The sequence below is a fragment of the Lepidochelys kempii genome, chromosome 2 (assembly GCF_965140265.1).
Source record: "Lepidochelys kempii isolate rLepKem1 chromosome 2, rLepKem1.hap2, whole genome shotgun sequence".
Taxonomy (NCBI): domain Eukaryota; kingdom Metazoa; phylum Chordata; order Testudines; family Cheloniidae; genus Lepidochelys; species Lepidochelys kempii.
This window is the reverse complement of record NC_133257.1, coordinates 200,229,337-200,248,242: the sequence shown is the minus strand read 5'-3', so window position 1 is coordinate 200,248,242 and position 18,906 is coordinate 200,229,337. Positions and strand designations below refer to the sequence as shown.

The 18,906-nt window shown below is 43.3% G+C and overlaps 1 protein-coding gene across 1 annotated transcript in view; it reads left to right on the top strand.

Annotated features, from left to right (window-relative positions):
- UBE2E2 (ubiquitin conjugating enzyme E2 E2) overlaps positions 1 to 18,906 on the top strand; it is a 343,824-nt gene that overhangs the window by 265,653 nt on the left and 59,265 nt on the right. Inside the window, exon 4 of the mRNA XM_073333493.1 lies at positions 14,158 to 14,290. Within this exon, the coding sequence (XP_073189594.1) occupies positions 14,158 to 14,290 (133 nt within the window). The remainder of the gene's footprint in view (positions 1 to 14,157; positions 14,291 to 18,906) is intronic.

The following is an 18,906-nucleotide window of genomic DNA, read 5'->3' as shown; positions in this document are numbered from 1 at the left end:
CTATAATATAAATAAGAGTTTTGTGCATTAGGACATAGTTCCCATCCCAGGGACATTCTGAGGACAGGACTACAAAGAATAAAGGCATCAAAGTACAGTAGTCTTGGAATAACCCCAATCTATTACAGTGCTAGAATATTTTGTAATGATTTTATTGGGGGGGAGGATTTAGAGACAAATAACTAAATGAAGAAACATAGATGAAGTCAACCATATGTTGTTCACTCTGTGTTTAATCTATATGTTGTTTTTATTGTGGCCAAATTCATGCATTTCTCAGCACAACATGCCATCAGCAGGAGGGAACCAATGCTTCACATTCCCATAGTAATTTTTAATGGCTTCTGTCAAGGTTCCTCCCCCACTCTGAACTCTAGGGTACAGATGTGGGGACCTGCATGAAAGACCCTCCTAAGCTTATCTTTACCAGCTTAGGTCAAAACTTCCCCAAGGTACAAAATATTACCCCCGTTGTCCTTGGACTGGCCGCTACCACCACCAAACTAATACTGGTTACTGGGGAAGAGCTGTTTGGACGCGTCCTTCCCCCCAAAATACTTCCCAAAACCTTGCACCCCACTTCCTGGACAAGGTTTGGTAAAAAGCCTCACCAATTTGCCTAGGTGACTACAGACCCAGACCCTTGGATCTTAAGAACAATGAACAATCCTCCCAACACTTGCACCCCACTTTTCTGGGAAATGTTGGAATAAAAGCCTCACCAATTTGCATAGGTGACCACAGACCCAAACCCTTGGATCTGAGAACAATGAAAAGGCATTCAGTTTTCTTACTAGAAGACTTTTAATAAAAATAGAAGTAAATAGAAATAAAGAAATCCCCCCTGTAAAATCAGGATGGTAGATATCTTACAGGGTAATTAGATTCAAAGTCATAGAGAACCCCTCTAGGCAAAACCTTAAGTTACACAAAAGATACACAGACAGAAATAGTTATTCTATTCAGCACAATTCTTTTCTCAGCCATTTAAAGAAATCATAATCTAACACATACCTAGCTAGATTACTTACTAAAAGTTCTAAGGCTCCATTCCTGGTCTATCCCTGGCAGAAAACAGCATACAGACAGACACAGACCCTTTGTTTCTCTCCCTCCTCCCAGCTTTTGAAAGTATCTTGTCTCCTCATTGGTCATTTTGGTCAGGTGCCAGCGAGGTTACCTTTAGCTTCTTAACCCTTTACAGGTGAGAGGAGCTTTCCCCTGGCCAGGAGGGATTTCAAAGGGGTTTACCCTTCCCTTTATATTTATGACACGCCCCCCAAATCTCAGCTAGGGTGAAACACTGGCTGGGATTTCTTCCTGGAGCTCTAGGAAAAACAGAGTTAATAAGACACATGCATCTCTAAATATACTACCAAGTACATAAAGACTAACAATATTTTCCACATCTCAAGGACGATTTTAACCAGTTGATTCTGGGAAACTTTCACGGGAGAGTGCATCAGCCACTTTGTTAGAAGCTCCTGAGATGTGTTGGATGTCGAAATCAAAATCTTGGAGAGCTAAACTCCACCGAAGAAGTTTTTTGTTAGTTTCCTTGACGGTGTGAAGCCACTTCAGTGCAGCATGGTCGGTCTGCAGGTGGAAACGCCGTCCCCAAACATATGGGCGTAGCTTTTCCAGAGCATAGACAATGGCATAACATTCTTTTTCAGTGACTGACCAGTTGCTTTTCCTCTCAGACAGTTTTTTGCTGAGAAACACTACAGGGTGGAATTCTTCATCAGGTCCTTTCTGCATTAAAACTGCTCCCACACCACGCTCGGATGCATCTGTGGTTACTAGGAACGGTTTGTCAAAGTCTGGGGCCCTTAGTACAGGGTCAGACATGAGTGTCGCTTTAAGCTTGTTAAAGGCCTTCTGACACTTTCCGGTCCACTGAACAGCATTTGGCTGTTTCTTTTTGGTTAGGTCTGTCAGTGGGGCAGCGATTTGGCTGTAGTGCGGTACAAATCGTCTGTAATAACCGGCCAAGCCTAAGAAGGATTGAACCTGTTTCTTTGACTTTGGGACAGGCCACTTTTGGATAGCATCCACTTTGGCCTGTAGGGGGCTGATAGTTCCTTGACCCACCTGGTGTCCAAGGTAAGTCACTCTGTTTAGGCCTATTTGACACTTCTTAGCCTTAACAGTTAGTCCTGCCTCCCTTATGCGCTCAAGGACTTTTTGTAGATGTTCCAGGTGGTCTGCCCAGGAATCCGAAAATATGGCCACGTCGTCAAGGTAGGCGACTGCATATTCTCCTAATCCCGCTAGGAGACCATCTACAAGTCTTTGGAAAGTGGCGGGTGCATTTCGCAGCCCGAAAGGGAGTACATTAAATTCATACAGCCCAAGATGTGTGATGAAGGCTGACCTTTCCTTGGCAGATTCATCTAGCAGTACCTGCCAGTACCCCTTGGTTAAGTCCAAGGTAGAGATGAACTGGGCCCGTCCCAGTTTCTCTAATAGTTCATCTGTGTGTGGCATTGGATAGTTGTCTGGGCGAGTTACAGCATTTAGCTTACGGTAGTCCACGCAAAAACGTATTTCCCCATCTGGTTTGGGAACTAGAACCACTGGAGATGCCCATGCACTTTCAGAGGGGCGGATTACACCCATCTGTAACATATCCTGGATCTCCCGTTCTATAGCAGTTTTAGCTTGAGGAGACACCCGGTAAGGTTGGACCCTAATTGGGTGAGCATTACCTGTGTCAATGGAGTGGTATGCCCGTTCAGTCAGTCCTGGGGTGGCTGAGAACATTGGCGCGTAGCTAGTGCACAGCTCCTGGATCTGCTGTCGCTGCATACGCCCAAGGGTCATGGAGAGGTTCACCTCTTCCACACCACCACCACATTTCCCTTCGTAGTAGACACCTTTGGGCCACTCAGCGTCGTCTCCTCCCTGGGCTGTAAACTGACAAACCTTTAATTCTCCAGAATAAAAGGGCTTTAGAGAATTAATATGGTACACCTTAGGCTTTCGGTTGGAGGTGGGGAATGCTATGAGATAATTAACAGCTCCCAGGCGCTCCTGGACCATGAATGGCCCTTCCCACGATGCTTCCATTTTATGGGCCTGGAGCGCCCTTAAGACCATGACCTGGTCTCCTACTTTGAAGGAACGCTCTCTGGCATGTTTATCGTACCAGGCTTTTTGCTCTTTTTGAGCATCCTGTAAGTTTTCTTTAGCAAGGGCTAAAGAGGTTCGGAGGGTGTTTTGTAGGTTGGTTACAAAGTCCAGAATGTTAGTTCCTGGAGAAGGTGTAAATCCCTCCCATTGCTGCTTCACCAACTGCAATGGCCCCTTAACCTCACGGCCATATACAAGTTCAAATGGGGAAAACCCTAAACTGGGATGTGGTACAGCTCTGTAGGCAAAGAGCAACTGCTGCAATACTAGGTCCCAATCATTGGAGTGCTCATTTACGAATTTACGTATCATGGCCCCCAAAGTTCCATTAAACTTCTCCACCATGCCATTTGTTTGATGATGGTAAGGAGTGGCAACCAAGTGATTTACCCCATGAGCTTCCCAAAGGTTTTTCATAGTTCCTGCCAGGAAATTAGTCCCTGCATCTGTGAGGATGTCGGAGGGCCAACCTACCCTGGCAAAAATGTCTGCTAGTGCCTGGCACACACTTTTAGCCCTGGTGTTGCTTAGAGCTACTGCTTCCGGCCATCGGGTGGCAAAATCCATGAAAGTCAGTATGTACTGCTTTCCTCTGGGTGTCTTTTTCGGAAAAGGACCCAGAATATCCACAGCTACTCGCTGAAATGGAACTTCAATGATGGGGAGTGGCTGGAGAGGGGCTTTGACCTGGTCTTGGGGTTTTCCCACTCTTTGGCACACCTCACAAGACTGGACATAGGTAGAAACATCCTTGCCCATTCCCTCCCAGTGGAATGATCCCCCCAAACGGTCTTTGGTCCTGTTCACCCCAGCATGGCCACTAGGGTGATCATGGGCTAAGCTCAAGAGCTTGGCCCGGTGTTTAGTTGGAACTACCAACTGTCTCTGAGGATGCCAGTCTTCCTGGTGTCCACCAGAAAGAGTTTCCTTGTATAAAAGTCCTCTTTCTACAACAAACCTGGATTGATTAGAAGAGCTGAGAGGCGGTGGGTTGCTCCGTGCCGCCGTCCAAGCTCTCTGGAGGCTTTCATCTGCTTCCTGTTCGGGCTGGAACTGTTCCCTTGATGCTGGGGACATCAGTTCCTCATGGGATTGTGGACCTAGGCTTGGTCCCTCTGGAAGCGATATAGGGGATGGAGCTGTTTCTGTTGACTGTGAACCGCTCTCCGCTGGTGCACTATGTTGGGATTCAGGCTCCGGCTGAGCCTCTTGTGTAGGGTTATCGGCTGCTGCCAGTTCAGGTTCGGTGGGGCCCTCTGGTGTTGAGGTTGCAAGTACTGGATTCAGTGCTGGCACGGGGTCTGGTGTTGGTTGTTTGGCTGGTTCCGGTTCTGGGACTGGTTCCGTCTGGGTCTCTGGGACTGGATCCACTACTGCTGTTGTAGACATTGGCCTGGGGTCCGGGTCCATCACCTCTGACTGGGTCCTGATAGAAGTTTCCGGAACAGAGCTAGGCCTCACGGCTTGTTTAGCCTGGCTGCGGGTGACCATTCCCACCCTCTTGGCCTGCTTCACATGATTGGCCAAGTCTTCCCCCAACAGCATGGGGATGGGATAATCATCATAGACTGCAAAAGTCCACATTCCTGACCAGCCCTTGTACTGGACAGGCAACTTGGCTGTAGGCAAATTGAAAGAGTTGGACTTGAAGGGTTGAATCGTCACTTGGATCTCTGGGTTGATTAAATTGGGGTCCACTAAGGAAGCATGGATAGCTGACACTTGTGCTCCGGTGTCCCTCCACGCGGTGACCTTCTTCCCGCCCACACTCACAGTTTCCCTCCGCTCCAAGGGTATCTGGGAGGTATCTGGGCCTGTGGACCTCTGGTGTGATTCCGGTGCAATGAACTGTAATCTGTTGGGGTTCTTGGGGCAGTTGGCCTTTACATGCCCCAGCTCGTTACACTTAAAACATCGTCCAGCTGACGGGTCACTGGGGCGAGGAGGGTTGCTGGAGAACGGGGTGGTGGGACGATAAGGGGTCTGGAGGGTTCTTTGGGAGGTAGGTGGGGCTTTGGGCGGCCCCCGGTAATAGGGTGTGGTCTGGGGTGGTCCCTTCTGGTCTCCGCTCCAACTGCGACCAGTTTTCTTCTTCTCTGCCACCTCCACCCATCTGGCTCCAATCTCTCCTGCCTCAATTACAGTTTTGGGTTTCCCATCTAGGATGTATCTTTCTATTTCCTCAGGAACACCCTCTAAGAATTGTTCCATTTGCATTAGGAAGGGCAAATTTACTGGAGATTCAACACTTGCTCCTGATATCCAGGCATCCCAATGTTTCACAATGTGGTAGGCATGTCGGGTAAATGACATGTCTGGTTTCCACCTTAGGGCTCTGAACCTCCGACGAGACTGCTCGGGTGTTATCCCCATTCTGACTCTCGCCTTGGATTTAAACAGTTCATACTTGTTCATGTGTTCTTTAGGCATTTCAGCTGCCACCTCAGCTAAGGGTCCACTGAGCTGCGGCCTCAGCTCTACCATGTATTGGTCAGTAGAGATGTTGTACCCAAGGCAGGCCCTTTCGAAGTTTTCTAAGAAGGCCTCAGTATCATCACCTGCCTTGTAGGTGGGGAACTTTCTGGGATGGGAAGTGGTACCTGGAGAAGGATTGCTAGGGTTTGTTGGTATATTCTGCTGGGCCTTTATCCTCTCCATCTCCTCCACATACTTCCTCTCTTTTTCCTCCAGTTCTTTGTCCCTTGCTTCCATAGCTCTCCTGTGAGCAGCCGCTTGGTGTTGTTCTGCCTCCCTTTCTTGTTCCTTCTTCAGCTGCATGAGTTCTATCTGTCTTTCATGTTCCCTTTGTCTTTCCTCAGCCTGAAATTTGGCTAATTCGAGCTGTAGTCGAGCCACGGATTTTGCCATTCTAACCTCTCTGTTTTTACTAACTTTACACCCGAGGTTTAGAAATAAACAAACAAAACTTGGCTGTAAAATTTTGCTGTGCTGGAATAGAATACCTATTCTCTGATAGTGATTGACAGCCTACAGAAAAAGACAATTCCCTTGTCTCTGCTCTGGGCCCAAATTAAAGCAAAAAACCTCCAACTACTTGGAAACCTGCTTACCCAGCCCAAAGAAAAAGCAAATGGGTAGAACACACACCCCCTATTTACTTTTAGGAAGAAAAGAAAAAAAAAAACCTCTGGGTTGGAAGACTGTGAATTTCCCTGCAGGAGTTAAGTACCCTGCCTCCAGGCAAAGAAAACCTGCAATTCACAAGATAATCCCCTTTTGTCTCTGCTTGGCCACAAAGCAGAGAGAAACCAAGCTGCTTTCAGTTTCAAAGCTGCTTTCTGGACTTCCTAAAAATTTCTTTTTAAAATCTGTATTTCTAGTTCAAAAAATCTCAACTGGATCTCAAAATGATTTCAGGTTAATCCCACCACTGTGCCACCATGTCAAGGTTCCTCCCCCACTCTGAACTCTAGGGTACAGATGTGGGGACCTGCATGAAAAACCCTCCTAAGCTTATCTTTACCAGCTTAGGTCAAAACTTCCCCAAGGTACAAAATATTACCCCCGTTGTCCTTGGACTGGCCGCTACCACCACCAAACTGATACTGGTTACTGGGGAAGAGCTGTTTGGATGCGTCCTTCCCCCCAAAATACTTCCCAAAACCTTGCACCCCACTTCCTGGACAAGGTTTGGTAAAAAGCCTCACCAATTTGCCTAGGTGACTACAGACCCAGACCCTTGGATCTTAAGAACAATGAACAATCCTCCCAACACTTGCACCCCACTTTTCTGGGAAATGTTGGAATAAAAGCCTCACCAATTTGCATAGGTGACCACAGACCCAAACCCTTGGATCTGAGAACAATGAAAAGGCATTCAGTTTTCTTACTAGAAGACTTTTAATAAAAATAGAAGTAAATAGAAATAAAGAAATCCCCCCTGTAAAATCAGGATGGTAGATATCTTACAGGGTAATTAGATTCAAAGTCATAGAGAACCCCTCTAGGCAAAACCTTAAGTTACACAAAAGATACACAGACAGAAATAGTTATTCTATTCAGCACAATTCTTTTCTCAGCCATTTAAAGAAATCATAATCTAACACGTACCTAGCTAGATTACTTACTAAAAGTTCTAAGGCTCTATTCCTGGTCTATCCCTGGCAGAAAACAGCATACAGACAGACACAGACCCTTTGTTTCTCTCCCTCCTCCCAGCTTTTGAAAGTATCTTGTCTCCTCATTGGTCATTTTGGTCAGGTGCCAGCGAGGTTACCTTTAGCTTCTTAACCCTTTACAGGTGAGAGGAGCTTTCCCCTGGCCAGGAGGGATTTCAAAGGGGTTTACCCTTCCCTTTATATTTATGACAGCTTCAGTGACAGGTACTCAGAGGAAATTAATCAGAAGAAAGCAAATAAGATGCCTCACATAAAGCCTTTTGCTCACTGACTTAGTGTATTGCGGGCTTGTTGCCAAGACGAAAACAGCAGATAGCCCCAAAGTATAAATTACATCTCAGGTTGTGGTAGTAAAAATACATCTGAGAGACCCATTGCTGAAACTAGAGAAGTCTTATAATGAGGCACTACAGTACATAATGAACACAGTTGCTCTAATAAGTATATGGATACAATATTTTGAGATGCATTAAAGGACACATTACTATTCCTTTATGATTTTTTTTTTTTTTTTTACCAATTACCATTACAAACTCTTCCTGGCCAATGGGAGCTGTGGAGTTGATGCTCAGGACGGGGGCAGTGCACAGAGCCCCCCTGGCCATCCCTACATCTAGGAGCTGGAGAGACATGTCGCTGCTTCCAGGGAGCCGGGCAGAGCTGGGAAGAGAGCCTGCCAGCCCTGAACCAACTGAATTTTTAACGGCCTGGTCAGCAGTGCTGACCGGAGCCACCAGGGTCCCTTTTCAACCAGGCATTCCAGTCAAAAACTGGACACCTGGTAACCCTGCTTTGCTTCATATTTCTCATGTAAAAGAGGGATAATGAAACTTTCCTGTCTCTCAGAAAGGGTGTTGAAAGTCTTAATTTAATTATGTTTGATCCTCAGACTAAGGCACAGTGTAAACTTACAGCAATTTAATGTGCTGAACTAAAGCACTGAATCCAGCTCAAACCCCAAACTTTAGAACGTTAGATCCCAGGAAGCCAAACTTTCTGTCTAGGCCTGATCTCTAATTTTAAGTAGAGGGAGCAAGTCTGGAAATACCCTAAGAAAAGCAACTCTTACAGAATTTTGACATGAACTTTTCAGCCTCATCCAGAAGAAAGAGGTGAAATGAAAGTTCATGAAAATGAAAATCATGAGGAAATGAGCCTTTGTGAGCTTTCTGAATCTTTACCAAAAGAAAGAAAAGAAAAGTGTATGGGTAATGTTTGTTTATGACTGAAGTCATTCTTATTTTACCCAGCCTGGTTCACCCCAATTTTATCTTATTTCTTTTCGTTTCCTCAGATTTTGCTATGATTATTTTATTCATAGCAGAGGCGTTACTAGCCAAAGCACCATGCCCATTGCCACAGGGGGTCTCAGAGTTGGCTGCTGGTGTTCCTTTGTTTTTGTTGTGGAGCAGTTTACTCCTTTGGTTTCTGTGGCAACTGTTTATTGCACACATTTGTAAAACACCTACTGGAATCACTGTGGCATCTGGATAGGCAGCTATGGACTCCCTGCTGCTCCAACACCCCCTCTGCCGGTGCTTCATTCACTGTCTGAAGCTAACCAAGAGGCAGTAGGGGAAAGTAGTGAAAGACAGAAACAGAGTGGACAGCTGCTAGCAATGGATGCCATATTCATGCCAATTGTCTGAGACTTCTCCACCTCACAGAGCGAGGGCGCACTCCACCAGAGCAAAGGCCATTTCGGTAACTTTGCTTCAGGAAGTACCTCTCATTGACAAATACAAAGAAGCCACATGGAGTCTCATTCGTGCCTTCACAAAACACTATACCCTAGTGCACACCCCTCACCTGATGCATCCTCTGGTCTTCAATTTCAGTACCACAAGGGTCCTCATGCCCACCTTTCTTCATGAGTACTGCTTGTCAATCACCCAGAGTGGAATACAGATAGGGACCAGCACTCAGAGAAGAAAGAGAGATTACCTACCTTCTGTAATGGGAATTCTTTGAGATGTGTGGTCTCTAACTGTATTCTACTACCTGCACTTCTTCCCCTCTGCTTTGGATCATAACTCTAATTCACTGTAGAGAAGGAACTGGAGAGGCAGTCGGTCCTTAGTTCCTCAGTTTGGCACCTGAGGCAAGAAAGTGCACAGGCACAGACCAACGGAGGCTGCCAGTATGAATATTCTGGTCACAGGTGCATGGAGCACATGTGTACCCCACGGTGGAATACAAGACGAGCCACACGTCTTGAAGAACTCTGATTAAGGGTGGTAGGTAATCTCTCTTTTTCCTCCCTGCAGATGTGGCAGTAAGGTCAGACGCCAAAATTCATATTTCCAGTAGGATCCAGAGGAGAGGGAAAGGGGAGCATAGCCTTGAACTGGCCCTCCCATGTTCCAAAACTTCCCTTACCCAGTGCACAGGTTTATGCTCCCTACGCTGACAGAACTAGGAGGAAGTGTTTGGTCCTTTGATACTAAACATATGTTTGATTAAGAAATCTAATTGAAAATAACAGTATTGTGATTAATTGATTCCATTTGTCTACTTCAACCCACATGGGAGATACTTTTATTTCTTTGACCTTTTGCATTTTCATTGATTTTGACCAACACTCTGTAAAGTGAGTAGATTTATGTACAAATTTACAGCTCTGATTAAAATAAAAATCAACCATGTTTTTGTTCTGTTCTCCAGAGAACTCTCTTTAATAATATGTCTAGGACAATCTGTAGTAATACTGACGCAGTAATGGAACTCTCGTTAATTCAATGATACACCAGTGTAACCTGAATATTATAGTGCACTCTTTAAATGAAGTTAAGGTTTGGTGTTCATCATGCTTTGTACTGGACAAGCAGCTTTTAGTACATCTTCTTTCAAGCAGCTGCCTGCCTAAAATATGTTAAGAGAATAGAAAATACTCAACACATTAGCCACATTTAAAACAAAATGGATTCAATTACAGTTGTTTCTGAAGCATCTGAGGAACATATATTTCTCCTCTAAGTGGTGTGCACACATTTCACCTGCAAGTAGATTGCACATAGGCTAGAGGCAACGGCAGAGAGAGAGGTATGTTTCTTGTTAGGAGAGATGTGCTGCACGATGAAATATACAGGAGATCATTTTTAAATTATCCAGTTTTTTGTCCTTAATTTAGCACTTACATATTGATGTCATTCTGGAGGTGGCATGGAACTGACTTGTTATCATCCCACCCCCAAGTATGCCAGTGAGCTGTGGAACAGTGTCCCCAGTGGATATGACAGACAGTACACTATGGAGTGTATCATTCATTGTAAGGGAATAATGACAATACAGAGCTATCAGTGGACAAGTCATTGCTAAATCCAAATCCTATGAGGACATATGCTTACACTACACTTCGTCAGCCATCGCTTACAAATTTCACCTGAAATAGATGCTCGAAATCTTGGACGGGTCCATTGCCAGCTTTAGAATGGCCTTGAATTCTTCTTGTTTTGTTCATTCTTTTGTTATATCTTTCACCACTTTTAGTATTTAAGAATCAGGTCTCAAATTTGGAGACTGAATCATTGGCATATCTGACAGATCAGTCCTTATCCCAACTATCGTATCTTTATGGTTGATCTGATTCCATCTGGAACTGCTACAGCCATCGTTATCCCCATTATTGAAACTGACTGGTTTAACATCAGCTGAGTGGGAAGCAGCATTTATATGTGCTCTGCTCTGAGTCGGTTCAGCATTAGATGATTTAATCTCCCCTTTGCCAAACTGGTGTGCATCTGTATCAGTCCTTCCAACGATAACAGTTTCAAGCACTGAGATGTTTACTTTACTTTCATTGAGATCTTTGGTTGAATTGCCAATAGTATTAATGGAGCTGGAATATAAATCACACTGAATGTAAAATATTTGGGCTTCACTGTATGGGGCAAATGTCCACGTAAAGAGAAGGGTAATTAAATTCTCTTGCATTATAACTCTGATTTAGCTGAAGGCTTGCACATAGGGGAATTTTCTCTGGAGAAACCTCATGTGTTGTCACTCTTGTTGTCAATATCGTAAAAGGTGACTGTAATAAAAGCCTTAATTAGGAAAGAAGGGAAAGAAATAATACATCTATTGAACTTTAGTATTATTAATGTGCAAGAGAAGAAGGGTTATGCTGGTGCTTGCTGTTAGCTCTTTCATTGTGCACATAAATCTCTATTTTATATCAGTTGACCAAGCTTACTGTCACTGATCATCCAAATATGAAAACATTGCAGACACAGAGTTTTGCTACCCTTGACATAATTTAAGCTGTTATTTAAAATAAATAAATAATTATAATGTTTCTGTCCCTCTGAGTTGCAAAGATAATCTTTGAATTAATATAAATCAATGTCCATCGCAGTGCTGTCAGGCTGGGCATGCAGCTGGACATGCTGAAACAGTTGAATTGACAGATGTGGCATTTTTCTACTATTCAAATTAAGAGGTTGTTGACTTCAAATGCTAACACTGCTAAACATGTAGGCAAAACAATATGATCAAATTAAGTTATGGAACTGTAAGTATAATGGGCAGCTGGGTACAGTTTTAAGTTTTGATTCTCCAGAATCAAAAGCACGAGTTGTACTTAAAACCAAAAGAGGGCCCAGCTGTCTCACGCAGGCTAAATGGAGTCTAGTAAAAATAGGATTTTCTTTTGATGCTTACTGTATTTAACCTTTTATCTATGTTTGACATTTATATCACTTCCATTTTAGCCTGCTGGCATCAAATGAGTAGTTGCTTTTACCAATATTAGAAAATTTGTCTCTGTAGAAAATGGCAAGGGATTTTCTTTGCAGATTATGGGTTGTTGTTTTTTTTTTTAATGTAAAGTTTACTGCGTTTACTTCTTGCCTTTTTCATTTGAACTAATTGCCTAGGGCTTTTAGGGCTTTGTTTTCTGTGTCCCTCACATACTGTAGCAGTGCTGTGACCCCAGCATTTGTTTAGGTTTATAAAGTGTACAATTAGCCCTTTTAATGCCTAGTTCAGTCACAATTAAACCTCCCCTGATGGCTTATGATTGGTCTTTCCAAAGGCTGTGGAGGTGTTTTTAATTATTAATTCTCTGGTTTGTTTCTTACAGCAGTCTCAGCTGTGCTTTATTATTCAAAGGTTAATGCAAGCTGAGAACCGGGTAAATTAAATTTGTTTGGCAGCTAGCAAACTGATGTATTACAGACATTGTGAGATACAGATGGGTAGCAACTCTTTTGCTGTTGTGATGCTTAAAAAGACAGATTTTATCTTTACAACAATTGCTAGTTTTGGTAGCATGGCTGATATTATAAGATGATGGTTCCATAATATGATAGTGTCTGCAACACATTTTTGTTAAGAAGTGTGTAGTTTAGAAATACAAGATGCATTAGCAGCTCTTATAGAAAATTGATGTAGATATCATTACTAATGAACTGGTACACTGCACAGTAGTAAGACACCCAGTTGTATGTGGGGAATCATACAATCAGACGTTTTAATGAAGGGAGCTGAAGGAATTTCAGGTGGAAGAGGGTTTATTAACTTTCAGTGAACAAAATGAATAGTTGAGAAGTGAACATGACATGATGTTATGTAATAATTGTACGCCTTGGGTACATTGTGAGGCAGGGAGCATAGCCAAGAGCTTTCATCTGTTCTAGACATACAGCTATTTCACAAACCCTTCATGCTCTGGAATTCTTTATTGCAGTCATAACAAGAATTATTTCATAAGAAATGCCTTAAGAAAATACTGTGACACTTATTTTGAAAAATCCACTAACCCGTCTTTCCTGTAAAATATGGTAGGTGCCCACATCACAGAAGTCACCATCATGACTGATCTTAATTAGAAATAATGTTTGACGTTGTTGTTGTTGTATATAGACAAACCACTAACCTAGAGGTATTCTGTAGGTTCTTCAAACACAAAATATTACTTGTATTAGAACCTAGCTTATCAACTAATTAGATCTGAATATGTTATTGATATTTACTGAAATCAAGTAACTAACACATCCACAGAAAAAATAAACGTTAGGGTTGAGCTCACTGCAACTAAAATCCTGCACGTGAAAGTCCACACTGAATAAAATGTATGGTTCTGAGGCTGAGCTTGTGTTATTTGAAAAGAGTTTACTTTGATTTATATGGAAGCCGTGTTGCAAAAAATATATTAGTTTTCAATGTGCCTAGATGTTGATTGAATACAGGAGGGAGGTTTTCTATTTCCAAATATAGAGCTATATTCTGTACATTTTAAATATATGTTACTACTCTGGTAGTTTAAATGAGGAATTTATATTAACATAATCCTACAATTTAACCTGCTAGTATCTCTTTCTTTTGATAAGCTTTTCTGTACATTGTAATAATTGTAGAGTAAAACAGCCTTCTGTATTAGTCATTGGAGTGATTTAGAATAGTGACTTAGAGCATCCAGCCAGAAGGTCATTTGTATGGTGCCAAGATTTTAATGCAGTCTGTCCTGTATAATAATGTGTGTTGCTGCAATGCCACCTAGTGATGAGGTGGATAAGGAGGTAGTTGAATACTGCATGGCTGACAGACAAGTAGTCTCTGTCTCCTTGTATTGTAAATACTGCCTCACCTCCCTCCGCTAAGAATATTTTAGTTGCAGTCAGGAAGCTAATCTTTCTATAATTATTTGAATAATTTATTAATACAGTGATTATACTACATTTACGTGTCTGATTACCACTTTGGGTGAAAAAGAAGATGGCATCAGACAAATGTATTATTGGGGAACAGCTCCATGAATGCAATATATTATTTTTGCTTCTGGTGCTCTGATTGCCAGATAATGTTATCATAAATATAACTGATGTACTATATGCTCAGTTTTATGTGGTTACTCATTATGCCATATTTTTGTTTTCTGTTTTAGTGCTGGACCCAAAGGAGACAACATTTATGAATGGAGGTCAACTATACTGGGGCCTCCAGGTTCTGTGTATGAAGGGGGAGTTTTCTTCCTTGACATTACCTTTTCACCAGACTATCCTTTTAAACCACCTAAGGTTAGTAGAAGAATTTTAAAAGTAAAATAGCAGTACCCAGTAAATAATTAAATGGTATATGTCCGTAGTACTCCTTTTTACTAATCATTGTGCAACAAGAGAGCTAGCAGCATCAGCCACCTCTATAGTTGTCTTTAGATCAAAGAATCAGTTAACCATTAACATATTCCAGCCTAACAGTACCCTTCATTTTTCCTCAGTACACCCTCCCACTACAGTTTAAAAATGTTAACACTGTAACAGCTAATCTACACTGCAAATGCTTTGCTGGTATAGCTGTACTGGGAAAGCCCCTCATGGTGGAAACACATCTCATACAGGCAAAAGGAGTGCTTTTACTGGTATCATTCAACCACCTCCCCAAATAACATAAGCTACACAGGCAAAATAACTCTTTTGTCAGGCTACGCTTCAAGGGGAATTCTGGCATATTCTGGCGCATATGTCAGTAAAACTTTGTAGTGTAGACCTCGCCTGAAACAGAAAGGAGAATAAGAATGGTGGGGGGGGGCATGGGGGAGAATGAGGAGGAACAGCGGGGAAATGGGGAACCCTGGTGGGGGGTTGAAGGGGAGTTATGGAGGGCATACATAGCCCATGGCTTGCAGAGGGAATGGGGTGGGGCCCTAGTATGGGCGGCATACAAAGGCCCTGGCATGAGGGAACGGGTGGCACACACAACCCTGGTATGCAGTTGTAGTGGGTGGCAAAAAGAGCCCTGGCATGGAGGAAGAGAATGGGGGGGCATGGTAGGGAGGGCAAGGGGGAGGAGGGGGCACACAGCAGAAGAGATGATTGCAGGGGGTCCCTGAAATAGAGGGGGATGGGAGGTTGGCAGACAGGGACCTTGTGGGGGAGATTGGAGAGATATGAGAAGATCCTGAGGTGTGCAGTGTGCTCAGCCTACAGAAGAAACAAAGTGTATCACAACCTTGTTCTGTAGTATCCCAGAGTATCTAAACATTGAGGTCACTGACAAGAATGTTATAGTTGAGGTTCATCTATCCCCCTGACCACTGTTTTAGCCAAAACTTTCCAATTCATATTTAGGCACGTAAATAAGAGGCCTGGCTTTCAAAAGTGATGAGAATCCATAGCCCCTCCTATTTAAGTCAATTGAAGCTTTCGGTGCTCAGGCCATCTGAAAATCAGGGCGGAGACCTTCAGGCCCACTCTGGCCCCTTTACACTGCATAAAAGAGCCAGAGCAGGGCAAAGAGGATTAAATGCCCCGTACCCCAGTAGGGGAGGATTCTCCAAGCATAGGCACTGTAGAACATAGCTGTAAAGCTGCCTCACAAGGACCCCCTCACTTATCCCTGTATAGAGTCCTGGCAGGAGTGGGGCTGAGGGTGGCTATAGAATCACAGCACTGCAGAGATTCCAGGCAGCGCTGTGGCCAATAAGGAAGCCTGAGCGATTAACCCCTTCCCTCCCACGCGGAGGATGGGCCCCAAAGTGGCTGCTGCCCCCGACCGGCGCATAGCAGGGCGGCCGCGGCTGGAGGGTCCCGCTGGCTGGAACTCGGCCCTAACACACAATAAGACTTTGGCTTTTGGAAAGAAAGAAAGAAAGAAAGAAAGAAAGAAAGAAAGAAAGAAAGAAAGAAAGAAAGAAAGAAAGAAAGAAAGAAAGAAAGAAAGAAAGAAAGAAAGAAAGAAAGAAAGAAAGAAAGAAAGAACCACTGTCGCGTAGGGTATGCCTGCACTACAGAGCTCATGTTGGCATAGCTATCGAGGCAGAGCCCCCGATGTAGATGCACCATATGCACTGGTCTGGCCTCATAATTGCATTTACACTGAGGGTTTTGTCAGCTTAACTATGTTTTTAGGAAGTGTGGTTTTTTTCAAACCCCTGACCTACATAGCTATGCTGCTATAAGTTTTGCATATAGACCAGACCTTAGACAGCCTTCCCTCTCCCCCCTGGGCTGTCTAAATTATTCCAGGGTCTCTTCAGCCCACAGAACAAGACATGCACCACAGAATCCCTAATTTAGGTTCCTAAATATGGATTAAAGTGCCTAACTTTAGGCACATAAATTGGAAAATTACAGCCATTTTAAGAGTAGTTAATGTCAGTCCCCTAGCAAAAAAAAAAACAAAACAAAAAAACTCAAAAGGGGATATTCACATGCAGATGATAAGAGTAGCGTTAAGCTCTCTCTGAAATGTGAAGCCATAAAATAATCTAAACCACAATACTTTTTTTTGATACGGCTATCTAAAGAGCTAGATATGAGAGAGGAAGATCTGGTTCTTCTTTCTGTTGAAACTGCACTTCAGTTTTGAGGAAACACATTAAATGAGTCCTTTCTGAATAGAAGGTAAAGGTCCAATTTGCTCTCTCGCCCTGAGATAATGACTTTTTCAGACCACACTCAATTATATTTTGGTGACTATATTATTTTGTAAAATGAATAATGAAATTTTGTGTTTCTTATTAATGAAATAGGGAAGTTCTTATCCTGCTTTCTAACCACTGTTTTGTGCTCCTTTATTCTTGCTTCCAGTTGTCATTGTAAGACATTTGTGCATATAAATAATATACATGTTGTGACAAAGTTCCTGCTCTACCTTGGTAGGTCTTGCGCTTATTGGCAGATTTGCTCACCTTGGAGCTTCACAGCAGCCCTCAGCTTGGCCGTTTTTTCTGAATTCACAGTCCAGGTCGACTCCTCCTGTGTCTGACCAGGACTTGGGAGGATTTGGGGGGAACCCGGGCCCGCCCTCTACTCCGGGTTCCAGCCCAGGGCCCTGTGGAATGCAGCTGTCTAGAGTGACTCCGGGAACAGCTGTGCGACAGCTACAACTCCCTGGCTACTTCCCCATGGCCTCCTCCCAACACCTTCTTTATCCTCCCCACAGGACCTTCCTCCTGGTGTCTGATAATGCTTGTACACCTCAGCCCTTCAACAGTCCGCGTTCTCATTCTTAGCTCTTAGTGCTTCTTGCTCCCAGCTCCTCACACGCAACCACAAACTGAAGAGAGCTCCTTTTTAAAACCCAGGTGCCCTGATTAGCCTGCCTTAATTGATTCTAGCAGCTTCTTGTTTGGCTGCAGCTGTTCTAATCAGCCTGTCTTAATTGTCTCCAGAAGGTTCCTGATTGTTCTGGAACCTTCCCTGTTACCTTACCCAGGGAAAAGGGACCTACTTAGCCTGGGGCTTATATATCTGTCTTCTGTTACTCTCCTGTAGCCATCTGGCCCGACTCTGTCACAACGTGTATTGTGATAAAGGGTGATAGAACTGATGATACTGTATTGTACTATTACAGGGCCAGCAATTACAACAAGGTCAGTTGTTATCCATAAAAAAAAAATGGGGGTGTATGTGCAGAGGACCAGTATCAGTATTTTACTAAACCTCCTTTTTGAACTGTGTGACTTTTATTCTAACAGCTTTCATCCATTGTTGTAAATAATCTCTATCTTCAAACATGCTCTGAGGAATCTTACATTGTTCATGTTTTCAGTGTGCATATTCTCCCTCCTCTCAGAAACTGACTCATGTATAAAATCCTTTGGGAAGTCCCTTGAGAAATGGAGTGTGGGAAGGTGACTACCTGTCACAAGATAACTGCTGCAGTCAGTATGTTGTTTAAATCTGTCCTCCTAACCTTGATTTGTATAGCCTAAAAAAAATCTGTCAAGGAGGCAGACTATCTGGTAGAAAGCTTCATGGTACAGTTCTGTGTAGGTAAGTAGGCAGAATTGCCACCTCTCTCAGTTTTATTTTAAGACTTGTGATATTTGGTGCTGTTCTTAAAGCCCCAGCTTCTGGAGTCGTGTGAATCTGAGAATCTCCACTTTATTTATTTTTTTAATTCATTTTTAGTCCTCATGGTTGTGAAGAAAAGTTTAAAAAAGGCTTAAAACTAAAAGGCAAATAAAAAGAACCTAAAACTTATTAGTTTTTCTGAAAAAAAATCTCATGATTTGGAAGCCATATCAAGATTTGGCGGGGAGGGGGCCTTGATTCATGTTTTTTTTTAATGCTTGCAGTTAGCAATACTGAGTAGGTGACTTGCACGTGGGTGTAGAATTGAAACAGCCTGTCACTCATTTGTTACTATTGTAGAATTCATACATTCCTCCTGAGACTTATAAGGCTGCTTTTACCCTCTGTTACCATTAAGGAAACATTTAAAGGAACACTGTCAAATTTGATAATCCCAAAATTTGACCACAGAAGCACTGGCAAGAAACATGTCTTGCCAGTCTCAGATGCAATCACATGACTTCGGTTGAGGTTCCAAAGGCCCATATCACAAGACACAGTTATTGTTCCAAGACCTAATCTAAAGCCCACTGAAGTCAATGGATGTCAAAGTATTTTTCTGTTGGCAGATGTCATGGAATCCATTAATGAGAGAGAGAGTATGTGTGTTGAGAAGTGGGGGGAAATATTTTTAAAATTATGAAAAATACTTTGCTGGTGAACTTGTAATTAGGGTTGCCAGGCATCTGATTTTCGACTGGAACGCCCGGTCGAAAAGGGACCCTGGCAGCTCTGGTCAGCGCTGCTGATTGGGCTGCTAAAAGTCTGATTGGCTCTGCAGTGGGCCTAAGGCAGGCTCCCTGCCTCCCCTGGCTCTGGGCAGCTCCCGGAAGCAG